This window comes from Xiphophorus couchianus, chromosome 3 (assembly GCF_001444195.1).
Source record: "Xiphophorus couchianus chromosome 3, X_couchianus-1.0, whole genome shotgun sequence".
NCBI lineage: Eukaryota > Metazoa > Chordata > Actinopteri > Cyprinodontiformes > Poeciliidae > Xiphophorus > Xiphophorus couchianus.
The window spans coordinates 15,508,677-15,531,976 of record NC_040230.1 but is presented as its reverse complement, the minus strand read 5'-3'; the positions used below and the strand labels follow the sequence as shown (position 1 = coordinate 15,531,976).

Below are 23,300 nucleotides of genomic sequence, written 5' to 3'. Positions count from 1 at the left end.
CACAAAAGGAAGATGTGTGTCTGATACATCCCTGCATGCCTCCGTTTAACTCGAGTGTTGTGCATGAACCTATGAGAAGCCCACAAAGCCATGACACCCTTATGATGTAGACAAGGATTTGGGATGAAGTACCTGTTGAATGCTTAATAACCATCCTGATCAAAAGTAGAACAAGAGACAGGTTCAGACATGCTACCTTTTAACATAGTGGGTTCTCAGTTTTTAATCCAACCAAATCCTACATCTAAAAAAAAATTCTTATGAGTCATGCTGTAAAACTTCCCTCCCATCCCCAAGTCCTCCCCACTCCGCCTCTGCTGCTCCAGCTGCTACCGTGAAAACGTGTGTCCGGTTGCGGAAGGGTTGAGCTCTCAGACGGACAGACAGACAGACAGACAGACAGCGCAGCAGCTTCTGTCGGACCAATTAACGGACCGGGCTGTTTCCTGGGCGGCCTTTGACCTGCCAAAATAACTGGGTCAGGATATTCCTCTGCGTACAGCAGGAGACTCGCAGCGGGACGGACACGATCATGGGTTCCTCCTGGGAGTTAGTTTTCGCCGCCGCGTCGCTCTTGGTCTTACTGAGCTCAGCCTGCAAAGGTTGGTCCGGATGCTTTCCCCTCCTTTTCTTAGAGTTGTTGTGTTTCCTGGCAGGACTCCATATTTGTTCGTCACAACAGCAGAGAGAGCCTTCATGCTGGGTCGGCAATACAAAAAAAGTACTTGTTAGACATTATCTTTCCTCCAAACTTTTATATATTTTTAGTCTTCTGAAATATATATATATATATATACTAGGATATATATTTTTACAAATAAATTCTTATATTTCAGCTTTTTGTTAGAATAATTATTTTATAATCATTCTTTTAAAAAATGTAGACTTCTTGTGTTGCCTCTGCATTTTATTCAGTGGAGAATTACAAGCAGTCTGTTATGCAGTAATTGGCATCAAAACAGCCCATGTTACATAACTTTTTTCATTCCTTCTGTTTGCCATTTTCCAGATGCTGAAAGTTGTCTTCAGCATGAGGTCACAATATCCCCTGACTTCCTCGATCAAGGTGTGTTTCCCTTCATTACACATGGAGTGACACTGATTATTTATGTTATTTATGATTAATTTTTGTTAATTTTGTTAAAGAAAACCTAACAGTGCAGATTGCCAGAAAATATCACACTGAACCAACCAATAATAGAGAATACCCACTGAACACTTGGTTGGGGCTCTTTTTGGTTGCAGTCTGACATGAAGTTGACCAACTTGAGGTTTTCAGGGAATTCAGGTTGCTTTAATAGAAAACTTCGACTCATCTGCATTGCTGAGTTTGGTGTTTTGCATTTTCTTTTTGCCAATGTGAATCTCCCCAGAATCTCCTCAATGGTTCAGCTATCATGTTGCTGGTGCACCTTTTCCTACCACCTGTTTTCCTTCCACTCAACTTTCAACTAATGCATATTGAAGCATACCTGTCAGAACAGCAAGTTCCTTTAGCAATCTTTAGGAGGGTGTCTATGTCTGTCTGATGGACAAGTCCTCATGATTTTGCCGACCAGAACGTTGAATTTCAGTTTTAAAAGTATTTACCTTTTCCTTTTTTTATTTTTTGTAACAATCTTTATTCTATGAGAATCAGAATTTTAGGTTTTCATTTGCTTTAAGACATAACCTGAAATGGACAGAAACAAACAAATGAAGTATATTAGTATGGTGTATGGATTTATATAATCTATGAGTTTAACTTTTTGAATTGAAAAACTATTTGTACACTCTGCTCATCCAGCAAGATTAAAAAATAGTTCCCTAAACTGACTGACCCATGGATTTGTTTATCTGTTAGAAAAATAACTCTTTGGGTAAATCTTTAGAAGGAGGGATCTGAACTTAGGTTTGGGCTGTTTCTCTGACTCACTCATTTACCATGTCTCAACTCAAGGGAGTAAACAAGAAGAGCCACGTCTGATTGACTGCAACAGTTGCAATGGACATTAAATATGACACAAGCCACACAAAAAAAGGAGAATACACTTTTGTATTTACAAGGTATTAGTCGACTAACTTAACCATCAATCTATTAAAATTTCAGTTTGGATGTTTACAATTGTCAAAATAGAAATTTTGACAATTTCTATTTAAATAAATAGAAATTTATTTAAATAAATCAATTAATTAAATAAAATGTAATTATTTTAAATTAATTTAAGAACCAGTTTATGTAAATGTAATTCAAAATACATATTACACCTGCAATAAAAAACATTAAAAGATATTAAAAGTTGAATCAATCTTGATAAAGATGCTATAAATAACAAGAAAACAAGTTCTTTGGGCTCCCCCTGCTGGCTTGGAGATCCTAAGCAGGGACTTTTTGGCTTACACTTCAGGCCAGGTCAGCTATGATAACAAGAATTATTTAATGGCCTAAAGAAAAATTTCGCCATCATTTCTATCATCATTTCAAGAAGCTATTAATGACCAGATATATGACTGGGGGGCTGTTTTGTGTGACCCATCTTATTTACTCATGCATTTATTTTTGTCATCTGGTGTACATTTAATCTGTGGAATTTAGTGGCTCTTTCGGAATGTGTTTTGTGTTTTTCAGCTTATGTTGTCTCTGGTCTTTTTTTTTAACCAATTAAAATGCATTGGTATATAAAAAGTCTTTTTGAAATCAAATGTGTTTTTCAGGTCTGCAGGAACCAGATTCATTCATGCTGCAGAGAGAAGTAGATTTGTCAGAGCTTCTAAATATTGACGGTACCGTTTATCTTCTTACAGTCTTTAAAAAGCTTATGTTTTCCTGAATAACAAAATAAATACTACAATTTTCTTCCGCTTTTTATTCACAGTGCAAAGAACAGGTAAATAACCTTTGATGTCTTAATCACATGCATTCATCCATCCTAATCATCCAGCTTAACAGTGTATGTTTTTTTTTCTTGTGGTCAAAACCTTCTGCATCAGACAGTAAACCAGGACCAAGAGGTATGAATTTTCTGCTTTGTCTTTTGTTTAACTCACTCAGCGTGCAACACCTCCAACAACAAAACAATTAACTGCTCGCCGTTTGTCTTTTCCTAAAAGGTTTTCGGCCCCGCTCTTTCCCTCCTGTGCAAAGTTATCCTGTCCAGTTTCCCCTCGGCCGACCGACACCTGACAACATCCAGGCCATCTGTGTTCACGCCGACCATCGGCCTCGCTACCCAGACTCTTACTTTCCTCCTTCTGGTTTTAGCAAACAAAAGCGCATGGCCACAGCAGTCAATAATGCGGAGTCGTGGTTCAGCACATGCTGCAAAGGGAACCAGACATGGGGGACTGAAGGGACGCTGTGTTGTGCAACACAAGCGGTAAGTTTTTCGTAACTGCAGACTCAGCAAGTTTTTCAATCAAATGACGTGCTTTGTCTGTTGTTTTGCAATCAATCCATCTTGATGCAATTTAAAATGAAAAACATGAGATGATGTTGAACTTTACGCCTTGAATAGATTTCTTTACTCTTTGAACTTGAATTAATGTGAATATGAAAAGAAGCATAACACTTCCCTGAGATTGAGCATTTCCTTTCTGCTAAAAGATTTGGGTAAAATGTGCCTCTTATCTTCAAAATGTTTCCTGGGATGCTGTGCAACAAAATGTCTTCATGCTGCAGATTTTCCATTAGCATTTGCTTCTTACAGCATGTCAACATTCAGTATTTTGTCTGTGCTTTCTCCAGTGGGAGCATTCAGTAGAGCTGTTCTGTGAGGAGGATTCATCTGTGAAAGATCGGCTCTATGAATGCTGCAGGCAGAGAGGAATGAGCAGACTGAGCTGTTTCAATGATGATGCCCAAAATCCCAACTACAAGCCATCAGAGGAGATACCTGTGGAGGAGATTGGCTCTTCACAAAACTTCCACTTCAACCTAAACAGCTGCCCAAGGTCTGTCAACAGGAATGCCACTTGCTGTACATTTTATCACCTTATAACCACAAACTTCAGCTTGATTTTTAGTAAAAACCCAACAGAAAGTAGAAAATTGATTTATTGCTTGAATTTTTTATTATTTTTTTTAGAAACAAACATCCAAATGTGGCATACATTTGTATTCATATCCTCTGAGTCAATTCTTTGTAGAACCACATTTTGCTGCAACATTTAAACTACAATAGTTGTCGTATCTAGAGAACTAGATTCAAAATGCAGAGAGGCATGGGCACAGTGCTGAAACAAACACTTAACCTTTTGCATTCATGCTAAGCAGTTCAAATTTGCTCTCTTCTGACCAGATCACCTTGTTCCACATGCTTCTTATGGCTTTCTTTCAACAATGGCCTTTTCTTTTAATAAATAAGTAAAGGTTAAGTAATGATTCTCCTGCTGACAAAGTCCTGTAAGTCTCTGCAGCTTCTCAAGAGTTACCATGATCCTCTTGACTGCTGAATGGAGATTTTCTGCTTCTGATCTTTATTTGTATTATTTCAACCTTGTATCATTTTTCTTCTGCTTCATAATTATGTACTACACTGTGTTGGCCTATAAAGTACATTAATGTTTGTGGTTTTAATTTGACAAAATGTTTATTTAGGCCATTAGATCTAGAATACCTCATTTTGGTGTGATTGCAGGAATAGAAACAAGACAGGCGGCCTGTACGCGTAATGAAATTAAGTGTCTTAGATAAAAAACATTCTGAAAGTTGTGCCAAATGATACGTTATCCACTAAAGCTCAGAGTATAACATCTGCCTCATCAAGTAACAGATAACTCAAATGAGAAGTCTCTAGGAGTAATAAGTCATATGGTAGAAAGGGAAGTGAGACAAATTGCAAAACACAGTTCTCTGTTTTATGAATTTTCTATAGCTTGAATGAAGAAATATTTGGATTTGTGCCACTTGGATTGCAGGATTCAGATGAGTCGATCTAATATGAGAGCATTACGTGGAGAAATGCCAGAACTCAACGCACCTACTTCCCAAAAAATCGACATCAACTTTCCTCCTGGAAGGCCTACACCAGATAACATTGAGTCACTGTGCGGCAACCAGAAACGCCGGCCTCTCTACACTACCAAGTGTCTGCCGCGCTCTGGCTACGACCTGCTGGCCCGTCAGGTGAAGACCATCAACCGCCTGGAAAAGAGATTCAAGCAGTGCTGCAAAAAGAAGAAGGGAGCGCTCATCTGTGCCGAACAGAAGGTACAAGAAGCTTTCAAAATATACTTTATGTCAACTGAATGATTTTGATGGAAATTTCTGGTTTTGTTTCAGTGGCGTGAGGAGCTTAATAGGTACTGCTCGGTTAGGAATGGTGGACAGGAGTGTTGCCAGGCAGATGATCAGTACAGTTGTTTCCAGTCAATTTCTTCAGATCCACTTTATAACACGACATCTGCTGCCGAGGAACCCACACTGAGCAAGATGTGTGATACCCCGACTATCAACAACAGGTGGGACTGCAGTACATTCTGGGGGTTTTCTATGTTTGTTTTTTTCTGAATATATTTATTCCACTATTGCAGAAAATCAATATTGATGAATTTTAAATATTTAGAGTATGACAAAAAGTAAAATAATTTTAGTAATTTACTTTCTAAAACTGAAGGTCATAGAGGTTTTATGATTGGCCGATTTCAAGCGTAAATTTAAATTTTCAGAGGCATAGTTTAAAAATTCAAAATTGTGTTTCTCAGAAAATTTTGTTTTTCATGAAACTAATAAAAATATATGTCATACAGAAATGTTCTGCTATGGCCTACAAAGTCTTGGTAAAGATTGCTAGTTTACCAGTTGTCTGCCAGAGAGTCATTTACACCGTCCACAAAGACACAAGAAACACAAGGGCATTGGTAAAAAAGCTGGTTGTTCATATAGTGCTGTATCTAAGTATATTAATAGAAAGTTGAGTGGAAGGAAACAGGGTGGTAGAAAAACATGCACCAGCAACAGGATTGAGAGGATCATAAAGCAAAATTTATTAAAGAGTTTAGGGAAAATTCACAACTGGAGTCAGGCCTTTGAGAGCGACCACAAATGTTTACAAAAGATGGACTACAACCATTGGTTTTATGATTGGCCTTGAGTTTAAGCCAGTTCTGCACCAGAGACAACGTCAGTAGTGTCTAACCTGGTCCAAGAGGGGGCAATCCAAAGACTTCTTTTCAGGTAGAAGTACATTTTATTACCTGTTTCATTTAATTTGTAATTTAAAGTAAGTAAGTTTTAAAGAACGAAGGGAAGGCACAAAATACAAGTGTGAAGGTTTCTCTGTCAGTGATGATTTACAGTCTTGTCATGTACTGGTGTTAGTCCAGTTTGTTTTTATCAACCCCAAGGCCAGCACAGCTGCCTAGAAGGAAATTGTAGAGCTTTTCATGCTTCCCTCCTCTGACAAGCTTTATAGAGATGCTGATTTTATTTTTCTTCAGGACTTGCCACCTGTCCACACTGCCATAAGTACCAAAACTTGCTTACACGGCTGCTTTGCTCCTTGATTAGTCAGCAAACTGACCTGAGCTTAAAATCATAGAGAATGTATATAGCATGATCTGAATGCAGAAGTTTAATACGTGCCTTGATGAAAAAGAGAAATAAATATGAGTGTATTGAATGACAAATAAATGAAGTAATTTGCTAAGATAAATTAACTTCTCAAATATATTTTTTTAGTCATACTTGTATAAGAATTTGGTGATATCAATAACAGAGTGACCTGTGTGCAGATTTCCTGTCGGTTTTCAACTGAAGATCCGATGCTGCCCCCTGCCGGAGCAAGACAGAAACAGTTGTTTTGAGCTAAATGTAAGTTTGAAGAATCTAATCTAAAGGGATTAGTTCAAAAACAATTCACACTAAAACGTTTTATTGTGTTAATTAATAATCTATACCTGAATTTCTTATACTTTCCATATGGACTTTTTCTGTCAATCAAATCAGCTTGCAGAAATATCCCAGAATCTGTGTTCGTCAAACAAGTCTGGCTCTCCTGTTGTTCGCCGCTGCTGCAAGATGACTTCGCGTGAAGAGATTCCACAGTGTCTCAGCAAAAATGTCATGAAAGCCATCACCAAAGCGACTAAGAAGGGCCAAAAGAAGAAGAAAATATGCCCCATCCCTTAAACGCATATAACACTGGCAGGAAAATATCCATTTCTGGAATTTGTAAGCTTGCTCCAGAGGTGGTTTACAGTCACTGAGCACAAACAAATACTGAAGGGATATTAAAAATGTAGATCACTCTGTAGCTTCATCTACTGCTGGTGTAAAATTATCATCACATGAAAAGCATTGCTGCAAGAACAAATAAAACTGAATGATTTTTATTGCATAGTTTCTAATCAGACTTGTCGCTGTTGCTGAACCACTGATTACTCTTTGTTGCTGCTCTATGCATATTTGAATTTATTCAACTTAGATGAATGCAGTTTTGGTGAAACCTTAAAAAGATGTTGGAAACTGAATTTTATATGGATTTTTATCTGACAGTTTAATAAAAACAGATTTGAATCTTCTTTGGGTTTGTTGTGAGTGACTTGACATTTTAAATCCTGGATTGTGTGAGTGGCATAAAGTGCTGATGAGATGTTTGCATACATTCCTCATTGGGGCAAGTAGTTGGGCATTATTCATGTTTTGAACATCTTGTACTGAAAAAGAAAAATTGGGTGCACAAAGCTTAAATTTATTTTGGATTTTCTCTAATCTACACAAATAATACATACAGACTTAAATATGTCTGTATGTGTATACAGCCAGTAATTTAACAAAAAATGTCTCTTGGGCAAATATGTGTTGGCCATAGGTTTTTTGTAGCCATCAACATGGTCTAGGCATAATTGTTTTTGTACATCTGACCACTGGTCAGAAACTGACTCATTTTGATGGCATAAAGTGCTGTTTCTAAGTACTTTAGAAACATTTCCAGCACTTATTGTCTTTTATCACTTTCATTCTATGTAATATCACATTGATAGTTATAGAGTGTAACAACAGTTGGGAGGAAGAGCCTACTAACTCTCCTTTATAGCTCCTCGTTAGTACAGTGGCGAGTATCCCTGCCTGTCACGTGGGAGACTGGGGTTCGATTCCCCGACGGGGAGTGAGGTTTGTCTCAGGTCCCTCTTGAAAATGAGATCTAGATCTCAACGGGGTTTACCTGATTAAATAAAGGAATATTATTATTATTTGTGCACCACAGATGCAGCAGTCACTGAAGTAGCTCTACAGCTTCTTGCACAGGGTACCAAAACAGGATCATATTAAACTTCTGGAGTCATTAATATTATTTGTTGTGTTATCATCCCACCTTGAAAGGAGGACATTTTAGTAAAAATGTGACACTGACTTGCAATGATTGTGTTCAAATTTCTTATCTGCACTGTAGAAAGTTGGCGGGACTCTGAATTAGAAACTAAAGTACTCTACATATTATAAAGGATTGAACACTGTGGTCATACACAATATTAATATCAATAAAAATAATTGATCTTTTATATTATATTTTACAGATGTGAATTTTTTATATATTTATATAACATGTTCTGATCTAGTAATTATAAATTTCTAATACAATAATACATTATTAATGTATTAATAATGTATTATTAATACATTAGTATTAATAAAACTAACTTTATCAAAGCTATAGAGGTAAACTAGCAATTGAACTAAATATTCTTTCTCTATAAAAGTTTTTTTCATGGGTTTAACGCAGCAAAATAAAAATATATTCCACGTCTGTCCGCTGGGGGCGCCGGTGCGCAGGGATCAGAATCCAACCGCAGCTGCAGTTTGTGATGGTCCAGGCGTAATGGCGACTGCTGAAACAGCAGACTCGGGATCAACAGTCCCGACAGGTAGCGTGTCAATTTATCTTCCTCCTTTTTTTTCCTGAAAACTGAGATGTAAACAGAAAGAGGAAGCGTTATGTGATTATGAAAATGATTCCACAAGGTAGTTATGGCTTTTTTTGAGTTAGCATATAGCCAGTTAGCATGGGAGATTTCATCAGAACAAATGAACGGAGTGATAGCTAGCTTAGTTAGCTGCGTAGGTAATTAACATGAGCGAAGCGTGTTTTTGTATTCAGTATATCCTTCCATTGTTTCAAACCCGCTTTTTTTCTGCATACAAAGACGCAGTATGTTTTTGATAATAAAAATAAATATTTAGGACCATTTTCACTAAGCCGGTGGTGACGTTAATCTTATAAGGGTAATGAAGCATCCTCGGCAAAAGGATAAACTCAATAATCAAGCTTCTTATAAATCATCAATAAAGGATAGTTTCTTCGTAATTTAAACATTCACGCCTCATGTTCCTCACTGGTTTTCGATCGGTGGTAAAGGAAAAATCCGCTCTACATTTGTCACGTCCTGCCTCCGGGTCCGTTATTTTCCTCTTTGAGGTTTCACAGTTGACATGGTGTATCATCTAATGGATATCGATTATTATTGATTTCCTACAACCCTTTAACTAGCAACACATGCTTATCATGCTTTCACCATTAGTACATGTATTCACTCCTTTTTTTTTTGTTCAGCTGTTTCAAGTTTAATCCTGGATCACTGATTTCAGCACAAGTAGCTTTGACAACAAGGTTAAAATTAAATAAATAAGGAATAAGTATTCAATATGTTTTCTCTAACATGTTTTTAAACCGTAGCCCGCATCAGATTATGATGATTCATTCTCCCTGTCATGAGAAGTTAGACTTTCTGAGTCCCAGTTAGTTATTTTCCCTGCATGTTGTGGAGTCACTCTGAACTGGTATCCACCCAGTTTAAATCTGTGTTTAAAAATAGTGTCTTAAAAACACTCCATGTGGCTCCTACATGGCTTAGTCCCAAACACTGTTCAAAAACAAGATGCAGCAAACTGTCAGGCACTCAGTTTCATAACCTTGAGTGACAGTAACATAAAGTAGTTTCTCTTCCAGTACTCACTGACCTTGTTTCCTATTTTGGGCCAAGAAACACTACATTTACAGGCTCCTCATTGGCTGGAAAGGACGTTAAAAGCATATCCTATATTATTTTTTAGCTGCAGGGTTCTTGTGATCAATGCTGGCAGACACTTTAGTAGATGGAGAGGAACAGATGGTTTGTCTTTTGCCCTTAGGCTTGCCACTGATGAGCAGAATCCATTGTTAAGCAGTTGGGTTAGTTTAATTCCTTTCTCAAATCGGTTCCTCTTTGTGTATTATTAATGAATTTCACTTCGGCATTTGAGAAAAGCAGTAAAACTAGCTATGTACACAGATTACCAAAAATATAGCAAGACCTCTTTGCAGATAAATGGTAAATGGCCTGTACTTGTATAGCGCGTTATTATTCACACACTGTAGTAAGCTACTGCTGTAGCCACAGCTGCCCAGAGGCAGTCATGACTACCATGCTGGTGGTGGTGCCACCGGGCCCTCAGACCACCACCAGCAGGCAAGGCGGGTGAAGTGTCTTGCCCAAGGACTCAACAACAAAGGCGAATGGAGAGGCAATCAAACCACCTACCCACTGATTGCGGGACGAACTCTAACCACGTTTACCACCTGTGCTACAAGAAATCTAGTTGTTTTCAGCAGGCGCACATCATTTTGCCCCTTCATACTTACGCAGTTTTGGTCATTTCACCGGTTTGAGCGGTTGCTTACTCCTATACTTTTCAAACCCAAAGTGTTTTATTTTTAAATATAATCAGTATTGCCTTCCTACTCACAAGAATGAGCCAGTTTAGGCTGACTGTGTCCTGCTTCACAGATATAAGGACTCAGTTCTGGAGGAGAGCTCTGCAGCGAGGTACCGGCATGGGTGTGATTCAGTGATTCTCTGTGTGTTTGAGCAGAAGAGGCATTGGTACTGGTGATGCAGTGTGTTTTACATAATAATGGGGAATGTGGGCAGACTGATGCTCATTGTTTCCCGCCGGATTGCAGTGTGTCCTTGATAACTGAGACAAGGAGCATGATATTCTGTGATTTGGCTTGTTTTGCTGAAATATCTTCTTACTGTGCATCGGATAGAACACATTTTTGATTATTTTTCTAGCTTTGAGTGTCTGATTTTCTCAGTCATCCATGTTTTTGTATACATTTTGACCAGCGTTTGTGTAGCTTTGGAGTAGATGTTGCCATTGGTTACAGGTTACAGGGGATTGAACAGTGGGCGACGAAGTAAGTTTGCGAAACAAGTTTATGTAAGGACAAAGTTGTATGACCTCACAAACATTATGTGCTGGGATTTCACTTCTGATATCTAGTTAAAGTATGCATGTCTAAATACAGATCTTTACTAGTTGTAAGGCATAACATACAGCTTGTTTGTACTTATAGCATACAGCTTTTACACTTCTTTTATTGACTAAGTGGCTTTATTTGGGGAATTTTTAAGAATTTGAAATATATTTGCCATTATGAAGTTACTCTAAGGACGAAAGCAAGTTTTGCAGGACTTAAAGGTAGGCAGCAGCCATTTCTCTGAAGTCGTAGTGATGCTGACACACACATCCTCCGGGAGCAGATGAATGTGGAGCAGTCATCACAGGGGAGAAGTAGCTCCAATTCACATAGATCTGACGTATCAGATGGAGCAGTCAGTAACTGTGGCCGCATTTAGGTCTGGACTCGTCATTACCCAAATAGTCATCAGCCATCACTGGAAATATCCCTCCTAATTAACAAGCAGAGGGTTTTATATTTGGCCCTTAATGGATTCTTTCATGACAAAAGCTTTTAAGAGGGTGAGTTTGTTTTTAGTCGTTCTAGAGATTACATGTCATAAACAAACTTTCTTTTGTATCTTTTAGGGGCCAGCAGCATTCGGAAAATGGCCCCTGCAGAGGTAAGGATGCCAGAAGTTGTTTAGTAGTTGTGAGAAATTTACATTTTTAAGGCATCATTGCAATGGGAAGTGTTTTTTGTTCCTTCTTTTTATTTCAGAATTTCTTATTTTACAGCATTACCACATTTCTTTTTTTTTTTTTGCCAAAAATGCCTGTGATTACAAATATGTAGATGAGTTATATTGATTTGATGAGAAAAATTATAAAACATGCAGCTCCTTTACAGAATATGTTTTAGTCTTTTGTACATAAAATGACTTTGTAAGAAAATGTATGCACTGCACAGGAGAGTAAATAAACAGTCCTGCCTATATCAGTTCCTGACATGAATTTAAAATTTAATCATTACATGAGTATGATACGGCTACCATCACTATACATGAGCCATTTCTATCCACGAAGGTGCAGTATGCCAAGGTTTTTTAAAGGTGAAATTTTAATCTATGAAAATGGTCCATTATTTTAGCAGGAAAAGCAATAATTTTTGCCTTTTAAAAAATTTTTTTAAATCAGTTGCATTATGTTATGCATGTTTTTAGAAATTTTTGCATACATTTCTAAAGATTTGTAGTGAAACTCAATATGTGAAACTCTGATAGCAGCCAGTACCTGGTTTCTACATTACTATTGTGATATGGTCATGCTGACGCTCATTCCACTGCTTACGTTCAGGATGCTGCTGCCTTTCCGGTCTGTTGTTTGGTTTAAGACAACTTCTGAACATCTGTCATGTGTTACACAAACACAGACTTCGTGAAACTTAGACAACCTGGAGAAATGTCTGATTGTATTCACATGAAGCTAAAAAGTGTTTAATAAACTCCTGCATCATTTCTGCAGATAATTACCTGGATTGTTAGACAATCTCGTCAAGACTCAAATGAAACTCCAAGTAAAGTTAAACAAAATAAGGCCTGCTTTTGTGATGCAACAGAGACTTTAGACTTCTGACACCATCATTTTATTGGTGTTGAAATACAGACAACAAACGTGTTACGTAGCTGTAGTCTTTTATTAGAGCCACAGCATTGCTTTTGTAAACCACATTTATGCTTAATGGCTCCAAAAGGCGGTATGACTGTATTAATGGTGGCCTGTTATAACTCTTAATGATACTATGTCAGACAAATAAGTCTTTATTTGGTTATTTAACTTATCGCTTTGCAGGTCTTTGTGGATTTGTAAATTATGTTTAATAAGTCTGTCCTGAAGTGTACACCCCTTAACACCTCTGTGTTTACACAGACATTTCACTGAGACAGATTTTTTTCTTTCTCTTGCTGTACAGTTGCCTGGTTCTTCAAGCACAACTCAAAGTATGAAGAAGACCATCGGGCACCGGGGTGTTGAGACCACCACCGGAGAGACCACGTACAAAAAGGTTAATGCAATTCTGTCTATTGCCACCTGCAGCATTGAGCAAGAATAGAAAAGAAAAATTCCATAAATATATTAAATATTTATATTTGATGTTTCTGTGACTGGAAACTCATATATAGCAGTTTAAAAATAAGACTTGAGAGGGGTGAAATATTGTTGGTTCCATTGCTAACTCTGTTTTCCTTTATGACCTCTTTAGACCACGTCATCTGCCCTAAAGGGAGCAATCCAATTGGGCATTGCTCACACAGTTGGCAGCCTAAGCCAAAAGGCAGAACGAGATGTTCTCATGCAGGACTTTGTGGTTGTTGAAAGCATCTTCTTTCCCAGGTTGGCAAAAAATTTTAAGCAGGATATCTATGAAAAAGTGCTTTTTTTTTGTTTTTGTTTTTCTTATAATTAAAATTCTGTTTAGTTATTGGAGCTTGAATCTGCTGTCATCTCTCCGTATCTCATTTGTTTTCCAGTGAAGGGAGTAACCTGACCCCTGCTCATCACTACAGCGACTTCCGCTTTAAGACCTACGCTCCTATTGCTTTCCGATACTTCAGAGAAATGTTTGGCATTCGGCCAGATGACTACCTGGTCAGTACTGGAACAAAGCTCATCCTGCCATTTTCACAGCTACAGCTTTTCTTAAGCCTTCAGCGATTCTTCTGTGGTCTTTAGCTTTTAGTTTGAAAGTACTTTTAGCTAAATCTAAATTATATGTTTAATATTTGAATTAATCATTACATTTTTTTTACTTATTCCAACATTGGCAGTATGAGGAAGAAACTCCAACATTTAGAAAACAGTTTTTATCTCTGTTACAATTGTTTGGCATAGATTAAAAGTGTTTTTCAGATAATGACAGACATTTTCATCTCTGTTAAAGTATTCCTTGTGTAATGAGCCACTAATCGAGTTGTCAAACCCGGGAGCCAGCGGATCCATCTTCTATGTTTCTAGTGACGATGAGTTCATCATCAAGACAGTTCAACACAAAGAGGCAGAATTTCTTCAGAAGCTCTTACCCGGTTATTTTATGGTGAGTCTTTACAGTGTTTACAGGATAGTGGATTATTATTATTATTGCATCAACTATTACTATTTCGAGGAATGCAGTTTGTCCAGGTGTTTTTAATTTTGGGTACAGGTGCCTCTTCTGGTACTTGCTGCCCCTGTGACAATCTAAACAATTAGCTAGAAAATTAACACCTCTGTTAATTTTCTAGCTACCGAAAAATATTACGTTTTCTGTAGCTAGAACACTTAATATTTTCTAGCTACAGATTTTAATGTGTGCATATATGAAGGGGAAAACATCTTATTTGGTATATTTGGGTTGTACATGATATAAAAAGATTAAAGTTTTTTTTTTTTTTTATCTTTTCCAGAATATAAACCAAAACAAGCGCACCCTGCTGCCTAAATTCTACGGACTGTACTGCGTTCAGGCCGGGGGGAAGAATATCCGCATTGTTGTAATGAATAACCTTCTTCCCCGGATCATTCCCATGCACCTAAAATACGACTTGAAGGGCTCCACCTATAAGAGACGAGCCTCTCCTAAGGAAAGAGAAAAAGCTGTTCCTACTTACAAAGACCTGGATTTTATCCAGGACATGCCTGACGGTTTGCTGCTGGAAGCTGACAACTATAATGCCCTATGCAAGACTATTCAGAGGGACTGCTTGGTGAGTCTCACAGAGACACTTGTTTTTGTTGGCTGATTATTATTCAAGGATCGTGCACTGAAGAATACTGACCGAGCTCACATATTGACAGCAGAATACATTATTATTATACAGACAGAGACTACAGACAGCTCAATTGCCAACATACTGTAGTTCTTTTATACCTTGGTGAACTAAAGATTTATGTTGGGCAATTATTGTGTTAATGTGCTGAGTGAGTTTTTCCAACAATTCACTTTGAATGTCAGTGTGGAAAATTGTTGGTCTGTTAAGCATGAATTACTGGAGTTGCTTGTTTTGTAGTGATTACATGTTCTATTAGATGGCTCTTTTTCCACTGCTTTTATTTTTTTCCTTAGTTTTGTTCTGTTTATTGTTCTGTTTTGGACAGCTTTGTATTAAAAAAAAAACCTGCAGTGAATCTCTTTCTATTCTTGGTTCAGAATTTGCTGATTTCTGTGGAACGTGACTCCCATGTTATTCATAAAAAATCCACCTATTCATGATTTCTTTTCTATAGTTCATATCCTATATATTCTGAAGAAAATACTGCTTGGGAAATAACAGCACAGTGCTTCTTGATGTGCTATTGGTTGACATCTGTAAAGCAGCAAACAGCTGGGGGTCCACTGTATTCCTTGATACCTATAACTGACCCATACCTGTTCCGTAGTAACTTGCAATTAGCTTTTTGAATGGTCGGGATTTATTTAGACTTTTGACTTACACACAGCTATTTAAATGAAGCTGGTTCAACCAGACATGATTTTTATCCTGGGGACCTTAAAAAAGAACTTAGAACATGAACACAAGCTTTATTTTCTGTGCTGTAGAGCAACTAAGATGTCAAACATATCCATTATAGTGACTTTAATACCTTTAGCTTTGGTATAAGTAAGTGGTTTATTCATTTTACGTGCTTCTAACAATGTCGTATTTTTCCTTTCTACTACTCGGAAAGACAATTTCATGTTATTTTATTTTATAACCAGACAGGGACGTTTCTGCCCTGCGTAGTTTGGCGAGTTATATTACAGCATATTTGAAGCTTTTTTAGGAACAGATGCCTTACCAGTCATAGCTCATCAGCTCATCAATTTGCAACTGTTGTTTAAGTGATTTTCTCCTCTCTTGGGGAATTTTCTTTACCGAGTACAGCTAATTCATTCTGTTGGTTCATTTCTTGCAGCTTCTGCAGAGTTTCAAGATCATGGACTACAGTTTGTTGATGGGCATCCACAACATGGAACAAGCAAGTCGAGAGCGTAGCGGAGGTAATTCAGGGGACAGCGTGGCCCTGGAAGGTCCAGTAACTCCTGATCAGCGTCGACCACAAGCCCAGAAGAGTTTGTACTGTACCGCCATGGAGTCCATCCAGGGCGAAGCTCGAGGAAAAGGAGCTCTGGATTCAGAAGACCAGTAAGTGTAGCTACCAGCAGATCTCATCTTTTAGTCTTTTGTGGTAAAATGTGGAGTTATGAAATGTATTGTTCTGACCCTGACTTTACAGTGTGGGAGGAATTCCGGCGCGCAATGTAAAAGGAGAGAGGTTACTCATTTACATTGGCATTATTGACATTCTCCAGTCCTACAGGTAGGTGTTGAATTCATTTAAATGACTAATTTATTTGTTCTTAAGAACAAGAATGCATTAAATATATTTAAAAAGCTTCAACCAGTTTTATTATGGTAATGTTATTCAGGTTTATTAAGAAGTTGGAGCACTCCTGGAAAGCACTGGTCCATGATGGGGTAAGAACCTCAATGTGATGTACTGCAATTAAACTACCTGCATGCTAATTATAAAAGCTTCAGTATTTTTATGAATCACTTCGAGTTGTGTTTACCAATGATTTAATTAAGTAAAGAAACATAATGAAAAACCTTGCAATCAGGAGCTGCGCCGCGGTACTCCAGCATCCTTTCTTTAGCACTAATTCTAGTCTACAACCCTTTACTACAGATTAAAGGAGGAGCTTTATCACTAGGGAATCAATTGTTGAAAATATTAATTTGTTTAAATCTAAGATTTTACTGTAATAGAAAATCAGACTGATCACTCACAGAATCAACTGGATCACTATTGGTGTGCAGTTTCCCCAATCGCCTGATGGAAAAACTGTTGGCACAAACAGCTGTTGTTTGACTGGGAGGCTGCTGGTTTTGGCACAGTTGGTTAGATGCTTTACTGGTTACTCACTTTGGATTTGGACCCACGGTATCAACGACAAGAACCCTTATTTAGGCAAGTCACTAAATGACAGAGGCACATTCAAAGAGTGGACAGTTGAACAATATCTTACATGAACATGACACAAAATTTTGATATATGTATCAAAACATACAATGCTAATACAAATCTTTATCACAACTGAATCTTGCTTGGGGATCAGGCCTGGCTCCAGTCTGGTGGAATTTGACCAGATCTAAAAATATCCTGCAAAGTAATTTTGAAGAGCTTTGGAGAAAAACAGTTAATAGCAGAATGGTCAAATTTGATGTGTTCATTTGCTTTATGGGTTATGTCTTTCTCGTTTCAGGACACTGTTTCAGTTCACAGACCTGGTTTCTATGCGGAACGTTTCCAGCAGTTTATGTGCAACACAGTTTTCAAGAAAATTCCACGTAAGGAACTTTGTGTTTCACTAAACCTAAGTTTAGCTGTTACTTTGTTTATATTGATTCGTAATCTTGTGGCCAATCTCTCCTTCAGTTAAGCCGTCACCTTCTAAGAAAAGTCGTGGTGGAGGTCAGGGTGGGCTTAGACGAGCCCCCACCTTGGTGGGTCCCACTCCATTCTCCCACACAGCAGGACAGTCTGCTGGTGACTCCAGACTAGTCTATCACAGCCATTTTAAAAGCACAGAGTCAGAGGCTGAGACCGGTAAGACCTCAGTGTTGTTATCACAGTTGCTCTATTTTCTCTCCTGTATCTACCTACTCACTTTCATTTATACCCGTTTCTGCACCCATTGCACTGGTTTTGGAAATTGGAGTGTTTGTTCTTTCTTTGATTGTTAGGTGTTCAGTCAGACAAACCAGATCTGGTTCCTAGAACTCCTCCGCCAGCTGACAATCCAGCTGATGCTGAGGCCAATCTATCCACCTCATCTCTAGGCAGCACAGGAGGAGGCTCTGCCTCTCCTCCGCTACGGTAGAACCTTTTTTTCTATCATTGCTCTTTCACGCTCTTTCAGCTGCTTCTGGTCTGAGTGACATTTCTCTGCAGGTCCGTTGGAGTAGAAGTACACAAATCAGCAAACACAGATCATGACCAGGGAACCTCTGACAGGTATACACTCAAAGACTTACTGGCGTGGTTTCTTTATTGCGTGAAAGTAAACAGATTATTAAACGATGATTAGGGACAAAGTATACCAAAGGCTGGAAGTGATTACATATATGTGATATGAAACTTTTAAATCCATGTAATACCTCGCTCTGTGTAACCATAGTAGCAAATCAAAGTCTCTTGGATTTTGATTTTAATTTAAAATGTAATTTTAAATTAAAACGTAATTTTAAATTGAACCAAACCAAATAAACCTGTGACTCAATTGTACAGTGCCATCACAGTATCCTAAAAATTCCTCTTGTGTCATGTTACATTGGTTCTCCTGGGAAAAAGGGATTACTGGTGAAAACTTCCTATAAATTCATCAGTTCAAGAGTTTGTAAGAGCAAACACATTTATGCCACAGGAGATTTTAAGCAGCACATTTCTTAACATGGGATTTTTTTTCCCTTATTGAATAAATATTCAAATAAAGAAAATCTATATTTTAAAGAAAGATTATGCTGTAATAGTTTAAGTGGAATTTTGTTTAATGTTTGTTGTAGTCACTGTAGTATTTATCTAGTAAAGGATTTTATGTCCATCCATCACAAGTGGTTTAGTTTTCCAGCTGCTTATAGCAGGTTGTGTATCCACCTCCATCACATTTCTACATAGCCTGCAGAGAGGAAACTTGAGCAGTTTGTGCCAGCAAACTGTTTCCTGAAGGGTTAATACTAAGTGCTTTGCTTTTCACTTGCCTGTGTGAGTCATTTCGCCTCATTAATTACATTCTCTTTGTTCCAGTTTGGGGGCAGAAGGGGCCGCTGATAATTCAACCAACCTGTCTGGAAATGAAGAGGTAGTTTCTCTCTCCGACATCATCCCAGAGACTAACATCTGTTTTGTAAGTCTAAACTAGTGTTTTTCCACGTTTTTCTTAAAGCAGTGATAGCTTACGAAGAGGTTACTAACAGGAGTTTATATTTCACAGTGAAAGAGAACAAAAGAAAGAAAGAAAAAAAACAAACCTGGCCACATCTATGAAGATGAGGCACTTCTGGATGCGACGAGGCGGTGGGAAGTAAGATCAACATGAATGAAAGTCATCTGTCCAAGACACCCCTCCTTAGCACCTATGTTATTTAGTCAACCTTCAGTATAGACTTGAGCCGCTCCGTGAACAACAAGGAGAGCCGTAATGAAAAGAAGTGGACGACTTCAGGCTTCACAGGCTGTGTATTCGCGTTTGAACACACACAGCCTTGGCAGCTGTTTGTCCACAGCTGTCCCAGAGAAAAGCTTCGGTCACTTGTTTATTGTAATGAAGCAAGTCCTCCTTTCTGTTGTAGACAAAAGAGATGCGATTGTGCAGATAATCCAGCAGAAGCACACAGCTCAGAGCACATGAAGGGCAAACCTCTGTGGATGGAGGGAGCAAATGGGTTCTTAATATGTGACATCACATCCTCTGTACCTCTGATCAGTAAAGACACTCTGAACTGACAATGTAGTTAATAGAAACCATTCAATCAACACTTGCTGCTTGACTCCACAATCACATATGCATTTCTTCCCTATTGTTATCTGTGTACAGTATTTGTATGGAATCAGAGTAGGAGGCTGCAGTGGGTCCGGTCGAACCAAACCTGAGGACATAAGTTTAGCTTCATGTTTTAAATTATTCTTCTAGAAGCCTCGGTGGTACTATCAAGACATTTGCCACTGATGAATGTATTTTTACGTTCTTCTGAAGTAGAATCAGTCTTACCACATTTATAACAACCTGAAAATCCTCCCAGTTCTGATGTGGCCACTAGGGATGCACCGATTGCAGTTTTCTGGCTGGTCACCGATCTTTAAAAAGTCTGATCTCCCGATTCAGAATTTTTTTTCTTAATAGTTGCTAAATATAGCAACAAAGTTCTTAAGTAAGTAACAGTGGGTGGCTATTGTTAACCTTGCCTGTGCAAACCAGACCTAATGGGCAGGTCTGACAGTCAGTCTTCTGTCACAGCAGAGCAAAATGGGAAAGTGGTTGATTTTCAAACCTTTGTGGAGATCGAGAAGGTTGGTGGATAAGATGGGTTTCTCATATAAACATTGGTAATAAAATTACGGCTGACGTATTGTTGCGCCCCTAGTGGCCAGATATGCTGAAGTAGGAATGACTACAGAGCAAAGTGTTTGCATCCTGGCTGGATAGTAGATGCTGGTAAATTAATGTTTTTTATATATATATATAGAATTGTAGTCATTTTTAAGTTATTGTCTACCTGTCATGTCTGTGCCTTGTGTGTTTTTCTTTGACTTTTTTATGTATAGCTGATATTGTTGAAGGTTAGTGCTGTAGTTGCACACAGAACCTGCCTTATCACTACTGCTGATGTTCATCAAACTGCCATTTGTATGTCCTAACTAACCAGTGAGTTGTGAGGGTTTCCAAGAGTTTCAGATTTTAATGCAAACACTAACACCAGTTGCCAGTGTGGTTGATTTTTGTTTCTCCTGACTTCAAACAGGAGTCATTTCTGCTGGTTACAGAAATGACAGTGAGTCTTAGACCAATATTACTAACCATGAGTTGATGGGAATTTGTTTAAAAGTTTTAGAAATGAGGTTCTGTCAAAAGGTTGCAAGCAGTAAATAACTTACCTGCAGTAGATAACTGTCTTGGCATCTTTATTTAGTATAAATCCAGATTAGTTGGTCGTAGAGGTTGAAGCTAAGTGCTTGTCTGAGAGGATCCAAGAGCAAAGAGGATTTCTTAAAAGGTCTTAAAACAAGTACAATCTAAAAAATGTCAATAGAGACTCATCTAGACTTTGAGATTTTTCTTTGTATAGCAGAATTTGTTGGGTGTGAATTTGTAGAGGAAGCGTGCCTAAGCAATTTTAATTAGTTGTATGTTTTTCATGTCATATTATGTTAGCTCATCTACAGCTCATAGTTTCTATTACAGTTTAAACTGCAATAAAGTTTTATTAACTCGATCACAGTTTGTTATTGTCAGCAGGGGATGATGAGGAAGTAACTCATTCAGCTTAAGTAATAGTTAAAATCCCCTTAGCTGTATTGAGACTGAAACAAAAGGTTGGCACTTATTAACAACAAAATGTCTCTGGAATTTTTTACAATTACTCCATTACGTTAACATTTTAATGACTTTATATGTGATATAAAGTATTCTCATTTTATTGCTAAAAATCATGCTTTTTTTAAAAATGTTTTTTTTGTGCGAGAAATCCCCTGTCTCACATTCAGTTCTGAACAAAACGTCGGTGAACAAAGGCTACACAATAAACAGCCAGGATAAAATAGACAATAGCAGGAAGTCTGAGGGAAAATATTCTGGGTTTCAATCAAAACATCTATGTGAACGCTACTTTAATAACATTCATTAATGATACATGAAATCAGACACTAAATCACCTTTGCTGCTTGTAACATTTAAAAGAACCTGATTCAAAAATCCTAAAGATTAATGTATTTTAAAAGCCTTAGTGTTTATACACACACATTTGGTTTCCTTTATTGTTTAGAACAAAGATTTTTATTCATGTTTGGGACATGAATAAAGCTAAATTATTCATGTTAGTTTTCAGAAGGGACTTCTGTTGCATAAATTTGATTTACTACTTAGTGACTGTAGCAAAACTTGCCATCATCTCATTTCCTGTTATTGTCTGAAGCATGTGCTCTATGCAGCCGAGAGGGAGCAGGAGAAACTAATCAAGAGAAGCAAAATGGTCGTGTTCATACATGCAGAGTTGAGGGTATAGGTGTAAGTGTTTTGTATTCATGGCACCAAAGAGTGAAGCAGAGCGGACACATGAAGAGTACGCCTGAGTTGAAGAATGTGTGGCCCACTCCTACTTGGATTTATGTGTTTTTTTACATGATAACACAGAGGTAACCTGTGTTTTAAGGGTTTATGATGAAACTGGATGTTTGTTTTCCTCCTGAACCATTTCATTTCTGAAATGCTGAATCTATTGTGAGTCCAGCAGATTTCTTTTAACTGTTTTTCTTCATCATACAGTTGACTTTATAGTCTTGAGACATTTCAAATGATAATTCCACATTCCTGTAAAACGTCTATATACTACAACTGTGGTAGCGCTTTAGGACCTGCTATTTCCCACCATTGTGTTCCGTGGATGATGTGCTTCAAGTATTTATGCTGAAATGTTAAATATTAACCATTTGAAACACATCTATTTAGTTGCATTGGCTGAGAGTCAGATAGCCACCAAAATAACACTCCAAATATCTGATTCTGATTTGAGAAGAAGTTCATATTGTGTTTTCCACAACTTTAATGTGTTGTGGTTTGTTTTTCTTTGGGGTTTTTTTTTTTTGCTGTTTCTTAAAATATGTGCTTGTTAGGCTCGGGATGAAGACCAAATCTGAGATTTTCTACCACACTATGGCACAATAGAAACATCCTTTGGTGCTCTGAGAATACAGGCAGGTGAAGACACTACAAAGTTGAAGCAGTACAACACAAACTACAATCTGCCACCTCTCAGTCCTGTGGGGTTTATTTATTTATGCAATCGATTGTTGTAGGCTGAGATGATGAAAGGTTATTTACTGTTGATGATTGTAAACTGACTGAAGGATGTCTGAAACTTTATAGCTTTTAATGCCTATAAAGGGAGACTATTTGACAATTTCACATTTTATATTTCATGTTTAGATTGTGATACAATATTCTCTCCATGTTTCTGGCTCTTCCATTGTTTTTCTACATGAATGTTTCAAATGGCTTACGAGCCAGTGTTGCTGGTTGTCCTATATGCTTCAATTACTATATTTTTACGGTGTATAAATGTGCATATGTACATATAAGTCACGGAAATGCCTTCTCATACAACATGAACTGCCTGTTCTCCTGCCATCTTTCAGTTTCAGTATGTGGTGGTGATGTTTTTATGTCTGATTTGAAGGATTAAACATATTTTCTAAATCTGTCGTTGGCTTAAATTGTGTTATTAATTTTAATAGGAAATAATTTTACAGCCCATCTTGTTTTAAGAGTGCGATGGAATGTAGATGGTCTTGTGTCTGACTTTGTTGCATAACTTCAGCTTCCTCCTCCTCCACAAAACTGTTCTCTGTGATAACAAACTCCTGGGCT

General features: G+C 37.8%; 2 protein-coding genes across 4 annotated transcripts; both read left to right on the top strand.

Annotated features, from left to right (window-relative positions):
• Positions 1–312: 312 nt before the first annotated feature.
• LOC114141847 (extracellular matrix protein 1) lies at positions 313–7,500 on the top strand. Of its 2 annotated transcripts, XM_028012710.1 has the most exons (11): positions 314–602; positions 1,010–1,066; positions 2,695–2,763; positions 2,856–2,867; positions 2,971–2,991; positions 3,091–3,356; positions 3,725–3,930; positions 4,897–5,188; positions 5,261–5,439; positions 6,712–6,790; positions 6,926–7,500. In XM_028012710.1, the coding sequence occupies exons 1-11, from the start codon at positions 533–535 to the stop codon at positions 7,106–7,108; spliced, it is 1,434 nt and encodes a 477-aa protein (XP_027868511.1). In that variant the 5' UTR covers positions 314–532; the 3' UTR covers positions 7,109–7,500. The 2 variants fall into 2 exon arrangements, with proteins under 2 accessions (XP_027868512.1, XP_027868511.1); XM_028012711.1 differs by lacking the exon at positions 2,856–2,867 and having other exon boundaries at positions 313–602.
• Positions 7,501–8,737: 1,237 nt separating this feature from the next.
• pip5k1ab (phosphatidylinositol-4-phosphate 5-kinase, type I, alpha, b) lies at positions 8,738–23,134 on the top strand. Of its 2 annotated transcripts, XM_028012659.1 has the most exons (17): positions 8,771–8,844; positions 10,744–10,782; positions 11,789–11,823; positions 13,113–13,205; positions 13,404–13,534; positions 13,672–13,789; positions 14,082–14,234; positions 14,584–14,883; positions 16,073–16,302; positions 16,394–16,477; positions 16,587–16,635; positions 17,424–17,508; positions 17,597–17,767; positions 17,905–18,037; positions 18,113–18,175; positions 18,965–19,064; positions 19,152–23,134. In XM_028012659.1, the coding sequence occupies exons 1-17, from the start codon at positions 8,799–8,801 to the stop codon at positions 19,152–19,154; spliced, it is 1,833 nt and encodes a 610-aa protein (XP_027868460.1). In that variant the 5' UTR covers positions 8,771–8,798; the 3' UTR covers positions 19,155–23,134. The 2 variants fall into 2 exon arrangements, with proteins under 2 accessions (XP_027868461.1, XP_027868460.1); XM_028012660.1 differs by lacking the exon at positions 10,744–10,782 and having other exon boundaries at positions 8,738–8,844.
• Positions 23,135–23,300: the final 166 nt, after the last annotated feature.

Bases quoted from the DNA above. Each gene is read 5' to 3' on its own strand.
- LOC114141847 (XM_028012710.1), top strand. From the start codon at position 533: ATGGGTTCCTCCTGGGAGTTAGTTTTCGCCGCCGCGTCGCTCTTGGTC. The intron at 5,189-5,260 runs GTACAAGAAGCT...GTTTTGTTTCAG, and splicing joins TCATCTGTGCCGAACAGAAG to TGGCGTGAGGAGCTTAATAG. The intron at 6,791-6,925 runs GTAAGTTTGAAG...CAATCAAATCAG, and splicing joins ACAGTTGTTTTGAGCTAAAT to CTTGCAGAAATATCCCAGAA.
- pip5k1ab (XM_028012659.1), top strand. From the start codon at position 8,799: ATGGCGACTGCTGAAACAGCAGACTCGGGATCAACAGTCCCGACAG. The intron at 16,303-16,393 runs GTAAGTGTAGCT...CTGACTTTACAG, and splicing joins GCTCTGGATTCAGAAGACCA to TGTGGGAGGAATTCCGGCGC. The intron at 18,038-18,112 runs GTAGAACCTTTT...ATTTCTCTGCAG, and splicing joins TCTGCCTCTCCTCCGCTACG to GTCCGTTGGAGTAGAAGTAC.